Consider the following 19,873-nt stretch of genomic DNA (forward strand, 5'->3'; position numbering starts at 1 on the left):
TCCTCCACATAATACATGACTAACTTGTGAGGAATATGACAACTTGGTCAGAGGTGAAAAGAAAAGATTAGAGCTATTCTAAGAAAACCTTATGACAAACCCTACAAGTTCATTTTTAAAAAGCATACCAACAACAAACCAGAACTGTGACTAGGACATGAACCACAGAGAAGTTCTGTCATTTTTGATAGAATACATTTTTCAATATAAGTTATAAAAACTGTAAAAAAAAATAAAGACTTCTAAAAGATAGCACATTTCAGAGGTACCATGTCTATCAAGCCAGCTCTGTTTGCATGTATCCATGCCAGTCACTGCTGTCTGCACAGTCTGCACAGAGTTCCTTTAAGGTCTTGCAGCAGCAAGGTTAAGGCGGCTGCTGAGGCTCCTCTATCCCCAGGGATCACCGTTTCATGGAAGGCTGAGTATCACCACAGAAACCAACTACAAAAACAGTCTGCGGGCTCCTGTGCCGTTCCTCTGGTAAAGCAATCTGTACTATGTGAAAGGCAAGGGCACAAATGGTGAAAACTGATCAAAGTAAACGCTGCTGGTAAAGTACCATTTTGTTTTGCTGACTTCAAGGCATCAAATCACAGCCTCTGTGTTTTGTTCTAAAGAGATGGAAGCCAAGTGCCAAGGATTTGTAAGGTTGAATTAACTATTCCAGTGTGAAGAGCTTTAGATAAATTCATAGCATATTTTCCAAAACAGCCATTACGAATTTGTGCTAATAAACCAGCACAAAATGTGCTGTATTGAATTACACTGCCCAGGCTAGGACAGCTGTTCTTTAATAGAGAAAAATGTATCTTAACTCTCAGATCATATAAACACATTTTCTGACTTAAGAGTGATGCACTTAAGAGGGATTTATGACATCTTAACTCACTACTCAGCTGCAAAGATTAAGTTAATCAGTACAAAGCAGGCAAAATACAGAACTGAAATTTGAAGATCTATACCTATCACTGCCCTCTATTAAGTGTTTTCACTCTTTCTGGTAAGATAATACTTAGAGGACAAATTATTCTGGTATTGTAGCAGTCTAACATGAAGAAACTTATCTTCACTGTTCGTTACTGTGTAATATCCAATAGAAATCCACTTGAAGAACATAATGTCCACACATTGCTTATAAAAGAATTCAGTCAAGGATTAATCCATGAATCCACTTCATGTGGTGGGATCCAGTACTGCACTGATTTACAGAAGTGTTTATCAATTGCTTTAAGGTGGCTCTCCAGGCCAGTTTTTCTTCTTTTTAAGATGAAAGTAAAGAAAAAGTGTATTCTTTAGGCAGGGACTGTGAACGCAAAATGGAACACTTCCCTCCTCCCCCTGCCTTGTATTTTTGCTGTGCTCACTGAATATTGTGTTACAGATTTGATACTGAGCCAGCTATAGTAGATTGCAACGTCCAGCTTTTGAGAGCCAACAGTTTCTGAGAGAAAGTTTGCAGATTTTTCCAAGAAACACAAAATATGTTCATGTGGTGTTACTGCTTGAAGTTACTTTTGCTTAAAGGGTTACATATTGGCACTGTTAAATCAAGCTGTGGTATAAGCCAGTTCTTATAAGCACATGAGACCCCTGCCACTCTCATTTGCACAGGGTAAGCATCTATTTATTTTTAAATCTTACCCCAGCAATGAGACAGAAGATCTTCAGAACAGCATCAGAGAAATAAATACCTCCAGGAAAACTGCAATGCCATTAAAAACAAGCATCATACCCACACACAGTTACTTTTTCTCCTGCAGAACTTGCAGTTGTGCCACCCCTGCAACCCTTGCCAGGTGCACCGTGCTTCCTTCTTTCTGCCAGGCCAGCACTAAAACATGCTGCTGGGGCAGGGACCAGCCCCTCTGGGAGAAAGCAGGGGGGCTGCGATGCATGAAGCACATGTCGGGAGGGAAAGCCCTTGTCTTTTTGCATTATTGCCAGGATGAGGCACAGTTCAGTCCTCAGGGAAGGGGGTTGAGTCCCTGGTACCAGTTACCAGGTGTGTGGAGAACTGAGGTTTATTTCCAAGGCTCATGTAACACTCTAATTTTAAAATAAACCCTTTGCTTATTTTATCCTAAATATATGGTTGCAAATGGATTGGTATTGCCTGGACCTTCTCACCCACACTCTACAAAGAGAATCAGATTGACTAAACAGCAGTTATAGCTCAGTTCTGAAAATCATGGGAAAGATTCACCCCTGGCATAATTCCACTGAAGCATTAAGCCAGACTGATGTGGTCCCACGCTATTGCAAATCTGTTGACCCTTACAATCTACCACCACCCAGAAAGGAAAACTGGGCTCCAAAAATCATGCAACAGAACAGAAAGGTTGATAAGGACTACCCAGCTATGAACTACAGCCCATTGTACCCTCCTGCACCACGTGTGTGCCAGCATCCACCAGCAAGCTATTTTGAAGTATGCATGATGTTCCCAGAAGGCCACTTTAACATGAAGATGCATTATTAATGGCTCAGAGGAGAAACGGCAGCCCCAGCTTGTGTGTTCAAGGGAAGAACTAAGCAAAGCCCCCTTCACAATCAGTGAGGATGGAGCATCAGTTCCGCATTTGGCACATGTTATGCTCAGACTAATGTACCCAAACAGACATAACACTGTCTTTAACAAAGATGTAAAGTTTATCCTCAGAACCAGCTTGAAAACTGACCTGCCCATCCACTGACATGGTAGCTGTGTGCAATAGCCTGATTAAAGAGAGTCCATTAGAACAAAACCCTAAGAGCTTGCAGCATATTCAAATGCTGTCTGTAGTTCTCTCTCCAGTCAATCTTCTGGTACCTTTCTAGCCCTAAATATTAAATGACCAAGCTGAGGATTTGTGTAACAGGATGGAATTACAGCACGTTTAGACCTCCTCACATGGATTTGTATTTCAGCTGCTCCAGACAGACTGAAAAACCAAACTACAAGTAAAACTTAGTGCTATAACACTATCAAATGCATCATGCGCAAGTATAGCACAGTGGCATGCTGTGTGACACTAAACATACTGCTCGGTACCTGGCAGTGCTGCAATTTGCATCTGGTTCATAACTGATGGTTCAAATGCACCAGTAGCAACTTTGTCCTCAAAAGATTAAGAGTAGGCAACTGTGCTGGCAAGGTTTAATGGAAATGCACTGGAAATGCAGTGACTGAAGTGCTCATTCAGAAAGCACCACAGCTCACGCAGCATCAGACAGTTCTTACACAAGTAGTAGTTCTTACACGATGTTACAAAACACTAGTTCTAACTTTATGAAAATGTTGGACCATTTCTGCCCACAGCTAAGTCACATAATTTATCTTCAGATAAAAATGTAGCCAGTTAATTTCTAGCATTCCAAAGTTGTTATTTTAAGCTGGAGCTGCCAAATGCAAGCACGTTATGTTAGATGCTAATCATTTATGCAAATAGCTAGGTAATCAAAAAAATCAGAGCAAAGCTATTCCTGATACAAATAACTTGGCAAATGGACAAGATGGTTATTGAAGTCCTATTTGCACTACAAAGTGGTATTACTGTCACAGTGAGAGAATAAGAAAAGTGAAAGAACTTGAGGCTTTATATAAGGACAGCTGTTTCAGAACTCAAAGTAATAACTGTATGAGCACAAGTCATAGACAGACAGAGCTACTTCTGTGACAATGATCTTAACAGCTGAGGGAGCTGGGGGGGTTTAGTCTGGAGAAGAGAAGGCTCAGGGGGGACCTTATCGCTCTCAATAACTGCCTGACAGGAGGTTGTAGTGAGGTGGGGTTGGTCTCTTCTCCCAAGGAACAAGGGATGGGACAAGAGGAAATGGCCTCAAGCTGCACCAGGGGAGGTTTAGATGGAGATGAGGAACAATTCCTTCCCCAGAGGGTGCTCAGGCATTTGGAACATGCCTGAGCTAAGGCACATGCTGCTACGGGCAGTGCTGGAGTCACCGTCCCTGGGGGTGTTCGCAAACTGCGTAGACAAGGCCCTCAGTGCCATGGGTTAGTGGTGGCTTTGGGCAGTGCTGGGGAACAGCTGGAGTTTATGATCTTAAAGGTCTTTTCCAACCTGGTTTATTCTATGATTCCATGATTCAAAAGTATAACCCAAAGAAGTTACTGATAAATTTTACGTAGACATCATACACAGTGTAAACTGTCAATTTTAGCTTTGTTTACCTGAATAACACAAGATGCAGCTTTCCTTGTGCATATGTATTTCAATCCAGTTTTTACTTCTTCCATGTTATCTCATTATAAAATTTGGAGAACCAGAATTCTCCTGAAAGACAGGAGTTATCACAACCTTCTGGCTGCAGCACAGAAAGCAGTCAGTCTCTGTACAAGTATCTCACCCAGCTCTGGCAACCAAATCTGATCTTCACCGGCCATGCCTGCTGTGGGCACCTGCAGAACAAGGACTGCCCACCGTGACAGCCCCAGGGATCATAAATGGAAAGCCCATGCCCACCAGTGCAAGGCTGGGACCACCTCGTCCATTCCTCCTGGGACCCAAAATAGATGCTCAGGCCCCCAAAGATTAAGTGAAACCATTTGTGCCATCTGCCCTTTCACAAAGCAGCCAAGCTTCCCAGCTCTTGAGACCTAAAACCACCATGTTTCGCTCAGCTTTGCATAAGTCAGTAGATGTCAATACTGTTCACATGCCATATAATGAATCCTAAGGGGAAAGTCATCCTTTTATACATCTTGTGGGAAAATATCTTGTTGGCTTTAAATCTGTTTAAGGGCACAGGATCCATTCCTGTAAGCCACAAGTACAGCATCTCCCCTACTGTTCTTAAGTGGCCTATTCACAAAATGGTATCACATCAGACTAAGTTTTACTTTAACATTTAAGGTAGAAGACTCCCATGAAAAGCATTTTCCCAGACAATTCTGCACTTAAGGGTACATATATTGCAGATCTGAGCTTTTCTTTGGTCAATCAGCTGGGCTGCAATCTAAGTTTAATTTTATACTTCTCTTCCTTTCTCCCACTCCTAAACCAGATAGTTGTGTAACCGTGCCCAACGCCCTGAAAAAACAAAGGTGGGGAGGGATTTAACTACTAAATCAAGGGATATATGGGTACATACTAAAGAGCAGCTCCTGTCCCAAAGAAAATGTTTCTTAAACTGACAAATAAAAGACAGATGACAAACTTCTGCCAGGACCATTTTCCTTAAATGCATCTGGGGTATTCAAAGCAAATCTACACAGGCTTTTCCAGGTAACCACAAGATTCCACTGCCTGTATTTTCAGCTGGTTAGATAGGTGCCAGCCACCCAACCAGAAATTACACAGCTGCATCAGTGTACTGCCACAGTATCAATACGTCTTGCCTCTCAACAGGTCTTATTAGTCATAGTATATTACCTGTGGGTTCAGAGATTCGGCATTAGCACTATCTCATCTCTGCCAGGCTCTGACAGTAGGCACAGCAAGTTCACAGTTCTCTCAACTGCAGAACAACATGCATGCAGGTGTAACACAGCACACGGTGTCATAAGAACATCACAGAAAAACTGGAATCTGAATACAGAATTTCCAAATCTCAGGGTAAATCCTGAAGGGACGAACGCCCTTTCTCACTTGTTTCAAAAGCTGCAGGTGGGGAAGGGGAAGAGGCTGAGACAAAGAGGCTTCACAAAGCAAGAAAACATTACAAACAAACATGAGATGATGGAAAGACTGCAGGACAAAGGGTTATGCCATTTGAAAAACCCACAGAAAACAATTTGTTCCTCAAAGGTTTTGCAGCCAGATCACACATAGATCTAGATGACTGGAAAAAAGAAAACGTCATTCTACAGGTGTCTTTTAGAGAGGCACAGTCACATTGGGATGTGTAAAATGTGGAGTTCACGTTTTTATTGGACATGTAAAACTAGATTCTTGCTTCCCAAGCCAGAGTAAAGAACAGCATGTGTGCATGAGTCATAAAAAACTGAAACCCTGGGCAGCAGCATCAGGGGTAGGAAACAGTTCTCTTGACTTTATTGTCAGTAACCCACCAGCCTGAGTAGGAGTAGGTGCAATGTGTGTCTGTAATACAGGCACAAATGTATCAGAAATTAAATACAAAGGAAACTGCTTTCAGAAGATTCAAAGTAACTGTAACCAACACATTGTCTCTTTACTCCCCTGCAGCAGGTCTTCATTCTTCCCAAGTTTTTTCTATCTGGAAACTTCAAAAAACAATCAGAACTTTTACTCCCCGTACAACCAAAAGAGTATTCTGGGAACAGTTCAAAGAATGAGTTTATGATACTGACTACATGGAAAAAGAGGAAAAAACCATTATCACCAAACCCCAAGGAACCAAATCTTCTATTTAATCAGGCCTACACCATCACTTATACATATATATTCTGTATATGCTTGCAGAATCAAAGCCATGAGAACTGACAAAATCCTCTAGAAGACATGACTGAGGCTGTCATGTAAGCGTTTTCTTGCACAATGATGCCACTCCACGCACTTATCTGCACTGTGTTGCAGATTCTTGCTCGAAAACAGGTTTATTGCAGAAAATACTGGGTTGCTTCCCACCAGCAGTGTAAGAACAGACTGCTGTTCCTTCTGTGCAGGATTTTCCCATGTAGCTTCAGGCGCATTTCAGTGTCCTCAATGCAAGTATCACTTGAAACCCAAGTCATGAAGGAAAGAAGGCACATTCCAATGGCCTATTCTGAAAAGATACTGCAAAAGCAAGTACACTGTGCTTCTCTGCAAAACTAATGTCATGTAGAGTCACATTTCCCAACAGGCCTTGAAACTTCACTTATGTCTTTGCATGCACTAGCAGATTGTGTCTGTGCAGAAGAAATAAAGACTCTGCATCCTTGGGTGACGACAAAAGAGGAAACCAGGCTTCAACCAGCCTTCAGGATTAGAGAATGCCTGTTATCTCCAGAAAAGTGACATGTTTTAATACGTTTCCCTTACTGATGAGATTTGGCTCATCACCAAACATTACCTCTCATCTAGAAACACTGCCACAGTCATGTTTATCACATACAGCATCAGCTCCAACCGAAGAAAAATACTTCCACATTCTACATTGCCATGGCAATTGGTAAAGAGGCACTATCAGCTATAAATTACCTGTAATTCCTTCAAACTTTCTCAAGCAATGTAAGTTTCAGATGTTTGTACCCCATGGTGGTGCTATTTTCGCATGTTCTTTAAACAACAACTTTTACTCCTGCAGAAGTACTCTGTTTATGTTTCACAAGGGAAATAAGATGCTCTTTTAGAGAAACACAAACTTGAGTATATGGTAAGTGTTGCCAAAAGCATGATCTACATAAAAAAACAACCCACAATTAAACCATTTGTGCCTCTTATATGTTGCCATTGCAAGGTTTTACTTTTTTAGCTGATACAAGAGGAGCACGACTGTCAAGCACAGCTTCACACAACATATATTGGAAGTTTTCCCCAATGCTGGGAGGATGGAGTAGAAAAACTTCATTAAATACAGCTTTTGGTTCAAACAGACAGTTCAGAGAACACCACAAACATGACCACTCATGACAAGTGGTGCTCCAACACCTCTCTTACGTATGGCGGAGGGTTGGAACTTAAGGTCCTTTCCAACCCCAACCATTCTGATTCTCTGAGCCCAAAGCTAAACTGGAACCTGCCCATCAAGTCTGTGGTAGAAACAGACTCCTGGAAATGTCATCACTGCCTCAATTATCTTTTCTTGGGGAAAGTAGCTATAGACAAAGCAGTAATTCATAAATACTCCAAGGTGTGTCAGAGAGAAGCTCTGAGGAGGGGACTGGAGACCGGAAGCGTGAATAGCAGTTTATGATCAAAACCAAAACACACAGAGAGAACATGCAAGTATGTGCACAGTGTGCTTATACACACAAGCAAGAGAAGAGTCCATCTAGTAAAGACAGCAACAGCAGCCCCATTTCTCTCTACAGTCCTACAACTGCGTATCATTGCCTGCCGGGCACTTGCAGCAGAGGAAGAGAAGAGTCCAGCAGGTCATTTTAAAGAGCAGTCAGCAAAACGGAACAATATGAGAGATCAGCGAAGTCGTTCTGACATTTTTCCTTTTGAACCCTTTAGCCTTCTGTGCTGGGCCTTGGCATGGCTTCAGACACCACTCCATGCAGCTCTGAAACAGAGCACAGGTCTGACTTCCTGTGCACAGCAAACAGTCCCTTTTCTAAACGTGGAAAATATCATGACTTTCCAAGGCAGGAGAAGTCACTGCTGCCTGTTTAAGGGTAGCACGCACCAAGCCACGCTCCTGCAGGACAGCAGGCTCTGCACAAACAGACTCCTCTGGCCGACACATGACTTCCTCTGGCAGTTCTGGTGGGCAGAACTTGAAAAGATTGCCAAATCCCAATGACCAGCAAATCCTGAGCTGGCTAAAAACAACCCACAAACATTGCAGTCCGGAGCAAACACGATGAAAAAGACATTAATAAAAGGCTGGAATTTATGCAAGCACAGATGCTTCAAAGTGCTAACGAAGAGGAGGAAGAGGGTTGTGAGGGCTCTTGAAGAAATGGAGGCTGGGTGGCTGCTGGTTTCTTTGTTTTTTAAAGACATGGCAATGCAGTATCCCTCAGTTGAGACACTTAACACATCAGTGCCTTTTAGTGTATTAGCTGCATGGGAGCTGCAGCTTTCAGTAAATATGGCATCATCTGAGAAAGACACTGAATGATTACCATATCTGTGGAGCACGCTGCCAGTATAATTTACAGCTTTAAGGTCTATCGTGTGCTTCACTTCCGATTCAGACCAGCACTCAGGCAGCCTCTAAAGGGTTCTTGAGCAAGGCTGTGGGGAAAGGCAGTAACAGCAGGCTGTGAAACCACCCTGGTGAACCAGCTGAGCTACCACAGGCTGTGGGCAAGCTTTGGAAAATACTCAGGACCAAGAGATGCATATGATGAGGGACTACTGCTTTCCAAGCAACAAATACAGGGTATTCCTGGAGTACATCTCTACTTGACTCTGAAACCTCACTGGCATGGAGCACTGGTGGAAGTAGTAGTTAATCTGGGCATTCCCATTCACAGTCTTCTGATGCAGGCCCCTTCCCTCACTCTTACAAGTGGTACGTAAAACACCACGAAAGAAGATGGTGATAAAAAGCAGAAGTCAACTTCAAACTCGACACAGAGGTTTGCAGGCAGTCAAACTGATTTTCCACTGCCACTCTGCAGGTCCATATTGGACTGATAAGGATGCCTCTGCACGATTTTGTGAGCCACAGATCACCAAGAGACAAGCAGTGACAGGGTGAAAGCGATCAAGTTGATCTTGATGGGCTCACCATAACAGGAGAGCTGGCCTGCATATATGAGGTTGATGCCAACCCAGTGTTTTGGAAAACTTGAATATCGTGCACCCACCCAGACCCAGAGATGGTATCTTAAAATGTCCACAGTGGCCTACAAAAACATGCAGTACCACTCTTGGTAATGTAGGACCAGGAAAGATCTACAGCCCCACTGCAAACCTGACAGTTGGGGAAGCCAGTATGAGCGGAGCATAGCGTATGTGTCACAGCAAAACTGCAAAGTCAGGCACAGGAAGCACAGGGCAAGAACTTCCCAAATGGCAAAAGCTGTTTCCCAAACTTCTCTGGAGTCTGTCAACTCCCAGTATGGAACTGGCTGGCTACGTGACTTAGCTGTCAGATTCCAAGTGACAAAGACCATCTTTCCTGAAAGACATTCTCTTACTGGTTGACCCATGAAGCTGGCTGAGATGAGCCCAGACTTCCACCAAACCTCTCCCACACTGTAGTTTTCTTTTCAGGGTTTACCTTCTCACATTTGGAACAAAATCATTTGCCACCAAGTTACCGATCCTCTCAGCAGAAGTCTCACCTCAGACTTCCCCATCCACAGAAAGACTAAGCATCTCCACTACTTCCATCTCCTCTCCTTCACGCCCAGACAGACTGGGCAGGAACAGAGTCACCTGGTTCAAAACCCCTGCATATACTTGCATTGCCACTTGTATGTCTGCTACCATACTATGTACCCATTACTGCTGCCAAGCAAGGGTGGTCAGAAAGTTGAGAGGCAAGAACAGCAATATTCCCATGCAATGTTCAAATCCAGCCTGTACCTTGGCAGAGGCACAGGCATGGTGCTTTGTTTTATCTTTGAAAGCTTATTCTAAAGCAGCAACTATTTTTCTTCAAAACAAAGGCATTTTGGCCTACCAGAAGTACCAAACATACCCACGTGCAGCAGCGCAGGCTTCCCACTGCACCACAGTAAATGAGCAAAGGGCAGATGTGATGCAGCCTTGCAAACCAAGCAACATGTCCTTTACTTCCCCTTAATTCTGCACCACATGTTCTGGTCAGCTCACCAGAAACATCACCTTTGTACAGCCAAGTGATCTGGCAGTGCACAAATCCAAAATTAATGTTAGTGAAATCTGCCGTCTTAACTCAAAGGTTTAATCTCACAGAAGTAACAAGCTCTTTGTTCTTGAGCCTCTTATTTTACTATGAGTTTAGAACTGCATAGGATAATGATCCAATTACTTTAATTTGGATTATTAAGCCAAACCTGCAGGGTGCTTCCAAAACACAAATCAAACCAGCCTGTCTTGTCAGCTTTAGAGCAGCTGGTCAAGCTGACATGGAGAGCTCAGCACTGAAAGCCGCAGTAGAAAAAGAAGCTGACCTTATTTTTACTCTGTGAGATCCTAAAGTCTCAGGAAACAGCCTAAGCAGACATTGATGGATGCTAAATGGAAACTTGCTTTAACAAATGCACTCTTAGAGGAAGAAATAAACAAAATGGAATCAAACAAGCGACTAGGTAACAAACCCCTCACTAACTCCAGCTGCCAAATAACAAACCTTGGACCCTTCCTGCCTGCTGATGGCACACGGCCTCCAGGGCCCCCTGACCATGGCCCTGGTGCAGCAGGTCAGCATGTTTAAACCACATTGAGAAAGCGGCCCCTTTATCACAGCTGAATCTCAAGGCTGTCCCCAGCTCTCTGGATGCCTGAGCGTGAAACAAAACATTTTTCCCTGACACAGCCTTGGGTAAAGCTATTGTGTTACATTTCTGAGAACAGTTACAATGAACACACTGGGAACTACAGTAAATATGTGGAAATATAGGCAAAATGAACCAGGTTTTCATCACCCTCCTTGTCCAGATCTTCATAGTCCTAAAATACAAAACCACTGTGACACAAAAGAATTATCTTGAATTCAGGATGCATTGCAAAGGCCAGGATGTAGAAATACATTATCAGGTGACTGTTTCGGAGTCTTTTCCTGTCACGTTTTTACAACTCAGAGGATCTCTTCAAAAAGTACTTAAACATAGGACTTAGATAAATTTGCCCATCATTTTATGACTTCGAAGTGGGTCGGCTCAGGAACATGGCTATTATCATTAGCCAGCTCCACAGGAACTAACAGGCATTTTAATATCAGGTTTGCTCTCAAAGGAAAATATTTGTTATAATGACACTGTTGCCAAGTAACAGTGATTAAACCATGGGGAAAATCTGTCAGATTATTGCAGCCTCAGTGGCATTACTCAAAATTGTAAAAATAAAGAGGAGTCCTTGATTTTCCTGCCTTCATTTCATGTAACACGTGTTAAACATCTGTATCAGGCATAAACGCTATGGAGGATGAGGATGTCAATGAAAACAATAGTGAATCCATTGCCAGGAACTCTGACTCCATGTATTCATATGTATTCAATCCTAAGTATTCACATGAGATTAATTTTATATGCCCCTGCTCCCCCCTTCAGCTATTTCAATTGTGGCTGCATGCCTGAAGCCGCTCAGGGAAACCCAACTGACAGGTAAAAGAAAAGAATCCTCCATTAACTTAGGGCTTGATAACTAAGGAGTGACCTTCATCTTCAAATAAGTTTTACGTTTTTTAGGTGCATTTTTTCTGGTGCAAATCTCTAGTTTCCAAGTGCCTCCACAACCAACAACTCTTTCTCACAACAGAACAAGCAGCTCCGTGAGAAAGCAACTACCTCTGCTCTAAAACCAGAAATGGAAACAGTGAAGATACAATAACTTTCTCTTCAGCTGTGGGTAAGAGTTCAGTAGTTGCTGGCTTTCAGCTGAGACCCAGATCACAGCACAGAAATGCACACATGCACTCACTTCCCCAGGAATACTTGATCAAATAAAACAAACAGAGAAGGCTTGCGTTCTTCATGCCAAGTTCAACATAAACACTTGTGGCTATTACATGCACCCGTATTCTATTTCCTATGATAAAGCATGGTCAATATGAATTGTGATAAAAGACATTTCTAAGAAATACTTGAAAAAGATTGGAACTTTGGGGGTTCTTACTTCAAGAAAGTGCCTTCACAGTCTTTGCAAATGAGACGTTACCCCAACAAGGATTAATGAAGTAAAATACAAATCCCTTGAAGATCACAGCATTTCATGATAGGACCTCATATTTCAGCCTTAACATGAAAGTGATAAAGTACTGATTTAGTTTTGCAAAGTTTGTTCAGAATTCATAATCCCATAAATTCCCAGTTCACCTTTATTTATTTATTTACATTTATAGGGAAGAAAAAGCATCCAACTTCACCAATCTTCACAGAAACCCTGCATGTGTCACAGGAGGAACACATGTCCCTGCCATGCCCTCCCCCCCTGCATCAGCCACCCCTCCTGTTTTTAAATTTGCTAACATTTGTTGCTGTATATTCTACACAAGTGTCAAAGTGAGTTAAATTAATGCATACACATATTTATGAGAACCAGGATAACTGCACAAGTATGTTTAATGCATGAGCTCTCCAAGGAATTTGCTAGGGGAAGTTTACCCTCCTCCCAGCAAGTAAGGAATGTGTAATTCAGCAGCATCTAGCACAGGGCAGGTTAAAAACAAAACAAAAGCTGACCTCCTCCCCCAGAGCAAGCCTTCACTTAAAGATTCTCAGATCTTGCATTCCATATTATCAGAACTTCAACCAATCTCTGAACAAGTGCATGATTTATTTTAAACATGCTTTTGATGCTGCTAAATCTAACTAATGTACTGTCAAACAAACCCACTGGTTTTATTCTGGAGTATACTGGAAATACTGGATGACACACAGATCTCTACCTTTGCTATCAGCATTTGCAGGCAACAGGAAATACCTCAGCTGGTAAATCAAGCTAATGTAACGGAGGTGATGGGTACATTCTACTTCAAGACAAAAGGCCACTTGGAGTTGGTTTTTACAATAATGGAAAAGATAACATTTGCTCTGCTTTGTTTCCCGGATCTGATCCTATAAGTAAAATCCGATCTTTCCAAGTTGTTTACGCTCTTTTGCTCGACGCTGTTGCCAGCAAGCCTTGCTCCAGCTTCCTGTGCGTTTTGAGAGCAGCCATCTCCAAGGAAGGGCTGTGACTGGAAACTGGTTGGGAGATGAGGGAAGGAGCTTAAAGGCTACAAATCCTTAAACACATTCTGTGCCCCACACTTTGGTATACCACAGAAGCACATGGAAAGCACAGCTTGGGGCAAGCTGCTTTCTTACCATAAGCACGTTAGGGGAGGCACAAGCAGCCTTTTTCTGCTAGACAGCAACTATTTTTATTGCAAGCCAAATATTTAAATCTTGTGTCTTTCTGTCGGGGATGAGACAGCAGCGGCACAGCCTGCAGCCTTGCGCACGTGTGACTTGCTCACGTTGTGCGTGCACGCTGTTACACAAGCAGTGCCAACAGCAGCAAACCAGAGGGAAAAGTCAGGGTTATGCAAATGGGTGCTTTGAGCTGATTTATCCTTGTCTCTTGCGAGGCACAAGCTCCAGCTGTAGCCTGCTTCATCTCATCCCTGGGCACCCTTTAGTAACTAAGAAGTTACAAGTTCCCACTATCCCATGTCCTCACAGTGAGGGCACTCCTCTGCCTGTTTTCAACAAAATTTGTGATTACCTTATGAGATCTACCACCCCTTACACTAAATTTGTTTATGATTTGCCAATGGATTCAAAGGGCCCTGAGTGATGAAAGAGGCACTGACAAATACACAGCAGAATCACATAAAGCTTTGGCTTTCATGCCCAAAGAACTGATTGTACCTATGCTTCTTTCAGGCATTCAGTGTGCTCATCACACAGATAATCCAGTGCCTGGCAAACTAAGAAAGGCTTTTAAAAACAAAACAAAACAAAACAACCCCAAAACAAAACAAATAAAAAAATCTCTGTACCTCATTCTGAGTCCCACAAAAAACCCAAAGTATTTTTCTATTCATTTAGTGCTAGTTGAACTGAAAAAGATCTGACATTTCTGATTAAGGGCAGCCCATGAGATGCCTACTGAAAAAATAGTAATCAATGTTTTCATCATACACCAGCCATTTCAGACAGTGTATATACTGAAAGTGAACACAACAGCTGAAGTTACATGGATGCATGCAAGACACATTGAGCTGAACACACCACAAACCCAACAAAGCTGCTATTGAAGCCAGTGGAAAGACTTTGATTATGTCCAAGAGTATCTGCCTTTATTTAAATCACTTTGTATAAAAGACTCCACTTTAAAGTTCTTTCAGCTCAGATAATAGACCCTCTTTTTCTAAGCTTCTGCCTGCTAGATCATCATCTTTGTTCTCTCATTACAAATTCTGCTAATTGTGTACATGCATGTTGCTCTCACAGGACACAGTACTAAGGATTTGTGTGTGTGATACTGTAAGAACACGAACTAAGAAGCTCAGCTGTCATGCCATGAAGTATTTTCTTTATGGCACTCTGTTTTGATGTGTTTTGAGAGTAAACAACAGTACCGCACAACTTCTAACATCACAAATTTCCTCCTTGTGCTGTTGCTTTCAGAGCAGCTGAAGTTCTTGCCAGTCCCTCTGAGTGCGATGTACATAAATAAGTAATTGGACTGTACTTAAGTACTTCCATAGTCAGCAACACTTGCTTTCTGTATGGCAGTCCCCCCAAAGCGAAACATTAAGGATGTATTACAGAGGTAAAAGAATCTGAACTTAAATATTTGTTTATAGCGGCCTTGGCAGGGATCCAAAGGTATTCATGTTAATTTACAACACATTTAGGTAAACGATCTGTCTTTGAAGACAGCCAATTCTGCAAAGGCCTCTTGGAGATCTAAATCTGTTTCTTATTTCCTTTGCCCACCCTGCCACCTTTTTAAAGTATACTTCGTGGTTGTGAAAGGTGATGGAGAGGGTGGCTGGGTATGGAAGTGGTTTACTCATGACGCACAGAGCATAGGTGGAAAGTATCCACATTGAGTACGCTGCTTTGTGGTCACAATTCAGAAATAACTTTATTCAGCAAATTAATGTAGAACAATCCCATTTGCAGACACACTTGTAGCCAGGGATCGGGACAAAAAGCAATTTCCCCTTTACCTCTCTTTCATGATGGCCAAGCCCCTCCTCGGGATTTCTGAGATTGAGGACGTGCACCTCCTGTGGCAGGGCTGTTGTGCCTCGGCTTGCACAGCCAGACAACACCGTGAAACTCTCCAACAAGGCATGGACTGGGTGCGAATTGTTAACAGGCGACAAGACACATTCGTTCCTAGGCACAGGACCTGCAGAGGAAGACAGAGAGGCACATCATTCGGAGAAAAGAGCAATACACAGATTACACCTGTCAAATAATCATCATCCTTTTGGTCATAAAGCCCACGGGAACACAAGCAGAGGCTTCATGTTCATTATCCACAAAATGAAGACATTTATTTTCACTGAATACACTAACTTGTTGGTTCATTTCTCTCAGAAAGTCTAAATTTTAAGTATGAATTCCAAATTGGAAGTAGTCTTGTCTTTACCAGGGAGGAAACCAATGATAAAAGAGGAAAAAAAACCCAAAAAACAAAAGGGGATAAAAAACCCCAAAGCAGTGATAGTGGTAGGAAGAATTGGTTCATCTTAGATGTGAATTATTTGTTTATGTCAAACATTGTTATCTCCAAGCATTGAAAAATGCAATCATGTATATATAACAATGAAAAGTTAATCTCTAGTACACAGGTAATTACATCAGGAAGGATTTGGGTGAGTTGGATTTGTTGCTTTTGAAGCAGTGCTGATTTATAGTGAATGTTGTTCAAATAGATTGTACAAAACAGCAGGCATCTGTCACATGATAAAATGCAATGTTTGTTTACTGAGTCTATTTTGTGTCTGACAGCAATTATCTACACTGATAACAGATATCTAGTCCAAAACAGAGTGTACGCCCTTTCAAATAATCACCACAGCATGATGTAGTGCCATACTCTTACATAGTACGTGAGACAGCGTGATGTGATACAGCAAGATAGCACAAAAGCTGAAACATAGGGAGCAGTTTACATTTAAACTATATCTCAGGAAACTAAAGCAAGACAAATATTTATGAAAAGCAGCCCTGCTTTTCCAAAAGGACTCAAATCCACCCCCGACAGTAACAGATACTGTATGTTTTTGATTCAGAAGGTCACAGGGGAACGCAATTGACTTAACCCCTGATTTGCACCAAAATCGCTCAGATAAGAATGAGACTCACATCAGTCAGTTCAGAGCCTGCAAGGCATAAAAGAGAAATATAAGCTAGAAACATGACTTTTTTTCCCCCTTGGATAGCGTGCATCTGCAATAGAAGTAAAATGCTTCTTTCAAAAACAGTTCAAAATGAAAGCAAATCCTCAGCTGATCAAATGGCAGAGCTCCATCTGCTTTTGTGAAGTCTACATTCAGCTATTGTAGCCCCAGAGGTCATTTGACTTATGTGCACACATATGTTTAATTACATTAGCACTGGTTACAAAGGCAGTTCCCTCACGACACAGCTAGCAGCTGGCTGTTTAGAAGGCAGAGTCCATCTTAAACCAGACTTCATCTGGAAAAAGCAAAGCCCCTGAGCACAGGGAGATTTCCGCAGTGCCTTGGGCCATGCGTGCCTTGTCCTGCCAAAGGGGCCATTCCTGAAACCCACCAGTGCATGGTACGTATCCCACCAGCTCCCCCAGAACAGGAATATTTGTTAAAGGCAATGCTCAAGGCATAAATTACGCATGCCTGTGCTTGGGAAACAGGATAAACAAACTTTCCACTCTCTATAGGAGGAGCTTGGTAGTAGCAATGACCACCAGCTTGGAGGATTTGAGGTTCACTTGGATTTAATTCCTTTTTAAGAATGCGTATACAAAGTGTGACCAGCCCAAGCAATGATACTCAGTTCAAAACCAAAACAAAACCAAATCACTAAAAACACAAACTATGAAAAAGTTGCCCTTTGTAATGGTTGAAGAAATATTTAGAATTTGTAACAGTAACAAAAACCAGCAGAGAGGCCTCGTTTTCGTCATATACCAGTGAAGACCAGAGAAGCTACTAATTAATTAGCCCAGCCACTGGTGTGCAAGTCCTGCAGCAGACCAGGTTATACAATTTGCACAAAAAGCATTTCTGAACTCCACAAGCATTTCTTGGGCTGTGGAATAAACCGAGAGCCAAGGAGCGCTTGTTCCCTGAATTCTTTCTTGCAGACCAGAATGCAGTTGACATTTGTTAAGCTGCTTCTATCATAATGCACACATGAAGAACAAGGTGCAAGACTCAGAACTCAACAGAAATGGAGTTGTTGAGAAAAACAACTTAGGAAAGGTTCAGGAGAAAGAGCTAGTAACTCCCTCTCAGCAGAGGGATTCCCTTGTGAACACCTGTTTCCATGCAGTACATCTACCAATCCTCCCGTCCGGCCTTCATCTGATCTTTATCCTGTAGAAATGTGCCATATTAGAAGAGAAGACATCTGGATTTTCCCCCCAATTCCTACAAGGCCTCATCCACATGAAGACAACAGTGACTGGTACATTCGGGCTGTCTGTAACTGCTTCCCTCACCAGAGTGCATCAAGCAAGCCCTTCTTTCAAGGCCCTCTGTTCTGCTTGACATGCAAGACTGAAATACTCCCTGAGGGAGCAGAAGTTCACATCCTGGATAACCACACGCAGCTGAGCTTATCTGCACAGCAGAGAGCAGAGCAAGGCATACCCGCTTTGCCTGCACTTCATCCCGGCTGGAGGTGGGCCAGATCTCCTGCAGAAACCCCATCACCCTGCTGGCATGCCACTTCTGTCAGCTCTGTTTTGAAGGAACGGGGCACAGAGCTGCTCTAAGCTGCTCCATGGAAGAAACCAATGTTTTTGCAGAGTTCCTGCATTTGGTAGAGTTGTTTTCAGACCAGCCTCGTGAGTAAGCAAGATAGAACCCTCAAAATCTGAACAGAAGATCAGAGTACCTACTGGAGGTTGGTTTCACTGCATTCAGACTGCATATGCTGTAAGGCTGCCTACGTACAGGGAATGATGGTGGGGTAAGTAACAGAGGGGCTATTCCAGATGAGGCATTTTTGCTGAGTTTCACATAGGTGCTTGTGTAGCTATGTCCTAGGCCCATAATACCCTTCCCAGGAACTCAAGACTCTCACAAACATTATTTCTCTGACATGTGCTGCTGGCAGTACCAAATAGCAATCTTAATGCACTGAAACATGTATATTTGCCCAGCCACTATGTGGGGTGTAGTGCCATGCCCAGCGCACACTTGCACGCCTGGAGGTAGTGCCAAGTGAAACCAAAACTTGTTCCTGGCTCACGAAGTCCACTGATGGTCAGCCTGTGCATGGCACAAGCCAACTTCTCTCCATTTATGCTGTATTTTAGCCTATTCTTACACTGCACACATCCCAGTGCTGCCTGAGCTATTCACTAAACATTAAGTCATTTTATTTCCAGCACCTCCTACTGCACTCGCAGATCTGTCCCAGTCCCAGGTGCCACTATAAGCACTGTCACTCCAGTGGGAGCAGCAAGAGCTCTCATCTTTTCAAGTTAGCTGCTCTGGCTCTTGGCCCCCTCACAGACCCCTCCTGCTCATATTCCTTCCTTCCTGCCACCACTGGAAAGCTAGTTACTTCTCCGAGGTAGTTTAAATCCTAAAAATGCATATTTGCCACACTGAAAAAACCAAACAGCAATCCCTTTTTATGACACTACAAATCTGATTGTTTATCACTTCTGCACTGCCTGCTTCCATGTGAGAGCCAATGTGGAACCGCGGTCTCATCCTGCCTGGATTTTACTGTTGTGCTGCTCTGCCCTGCACAAACACCAGGATTGGGCTCTGCCAGCTTCCTGCTCCAGCCCCACACCCCGTTCCTGCTGACCTCACCTTCATCAGCAACGTCCTGCCAAAAATCACTATCGTCACTGCTGAAGGGCCAGTTCATCCAATGAACACACCAAGATTGCCTCATCAGCTCCAAATATGTACAGATATTCTCCGGCATCTCACCCCCATTAAACTGGCACTTAAAGAGTCAAAAGTAGCTTCCAGTTTATACACCCTTGTGCTGCTACAAGCCTTTGGTGTCTTCTCTGTAAGAACACAAGTGCGCACGCACAGCCACCACTGGGCTTTTGTTTAACTTTGGAGCATGTATCTAGTTAACCTTGTTAGCAAATCCCGGCTCTTCCCACAATCAAACTTTAGTTGCTTAATGCCTGCAAAGCCTTTTGAAGATGGAAAGCAGGTTGGGCAGTTTTATAAGAACCTCTTATTACATATGTGTTTTACAATGGCAAGTGTTTAGCGAATTTAGAATTCTAGAGAATCATTTAGTATTGAATTATTTTCCACTTCCAATTAATAAGAGTCTTTTAAAGGCAATCTTAGTGCAGACCCAACCTTGTTTGATACTAACATCTGGAACATATTCAATACAATTTGAACATTCTTGTTTCCCATATCATCCATGCTACTAATGAGTAACATGTGTTCTGCTGGAACAAAGTAGCAGAAATGGGAGTAAGACACAAAAGGGGATAATACAACA

General features: G+C 42.7%; 1 protein-coding gene across 4 annotated transcripts in view; it reads right to left on the reverse strand.

Annotated features, from left to right (window-relative positions):
- Positions 1-19,873, reverse strand: part of TGFBR3 (transforming growth factor beta receptor 3) — a 120,164-nt gene that overhangs the window by 55,720 nt on the left and 44,571 nt on the right. For all 4 annotated transcript variants that reach the window (XM_030494307.2, XM_030494306.1, XM_030494304.1 and 1 more), the window contains exon 3: positions 15,394-15,578. In XM_030494307.2, coding sequence (XP_030350167.1) covers positions 15,394-15,578 — 185 coding nt within the window. The remainder of the gene's footprint in view (positions 1-15,393; positions 15,579-19,873) is intronic.

Source organism: Strigops habroptila, chromosome 8 (assembly GCF_004027225.2).
Source record: "Strigops habroptila isolate Jane chromosome 8, bStrHab1.2.pri, whole genome shotgun sequence".
Lineage (NCBI taxonomy): Eukaryota > Metazoa > Chordata > Aves > Psittaciformes > Psittacidae > Strigops > Strigops habroptila.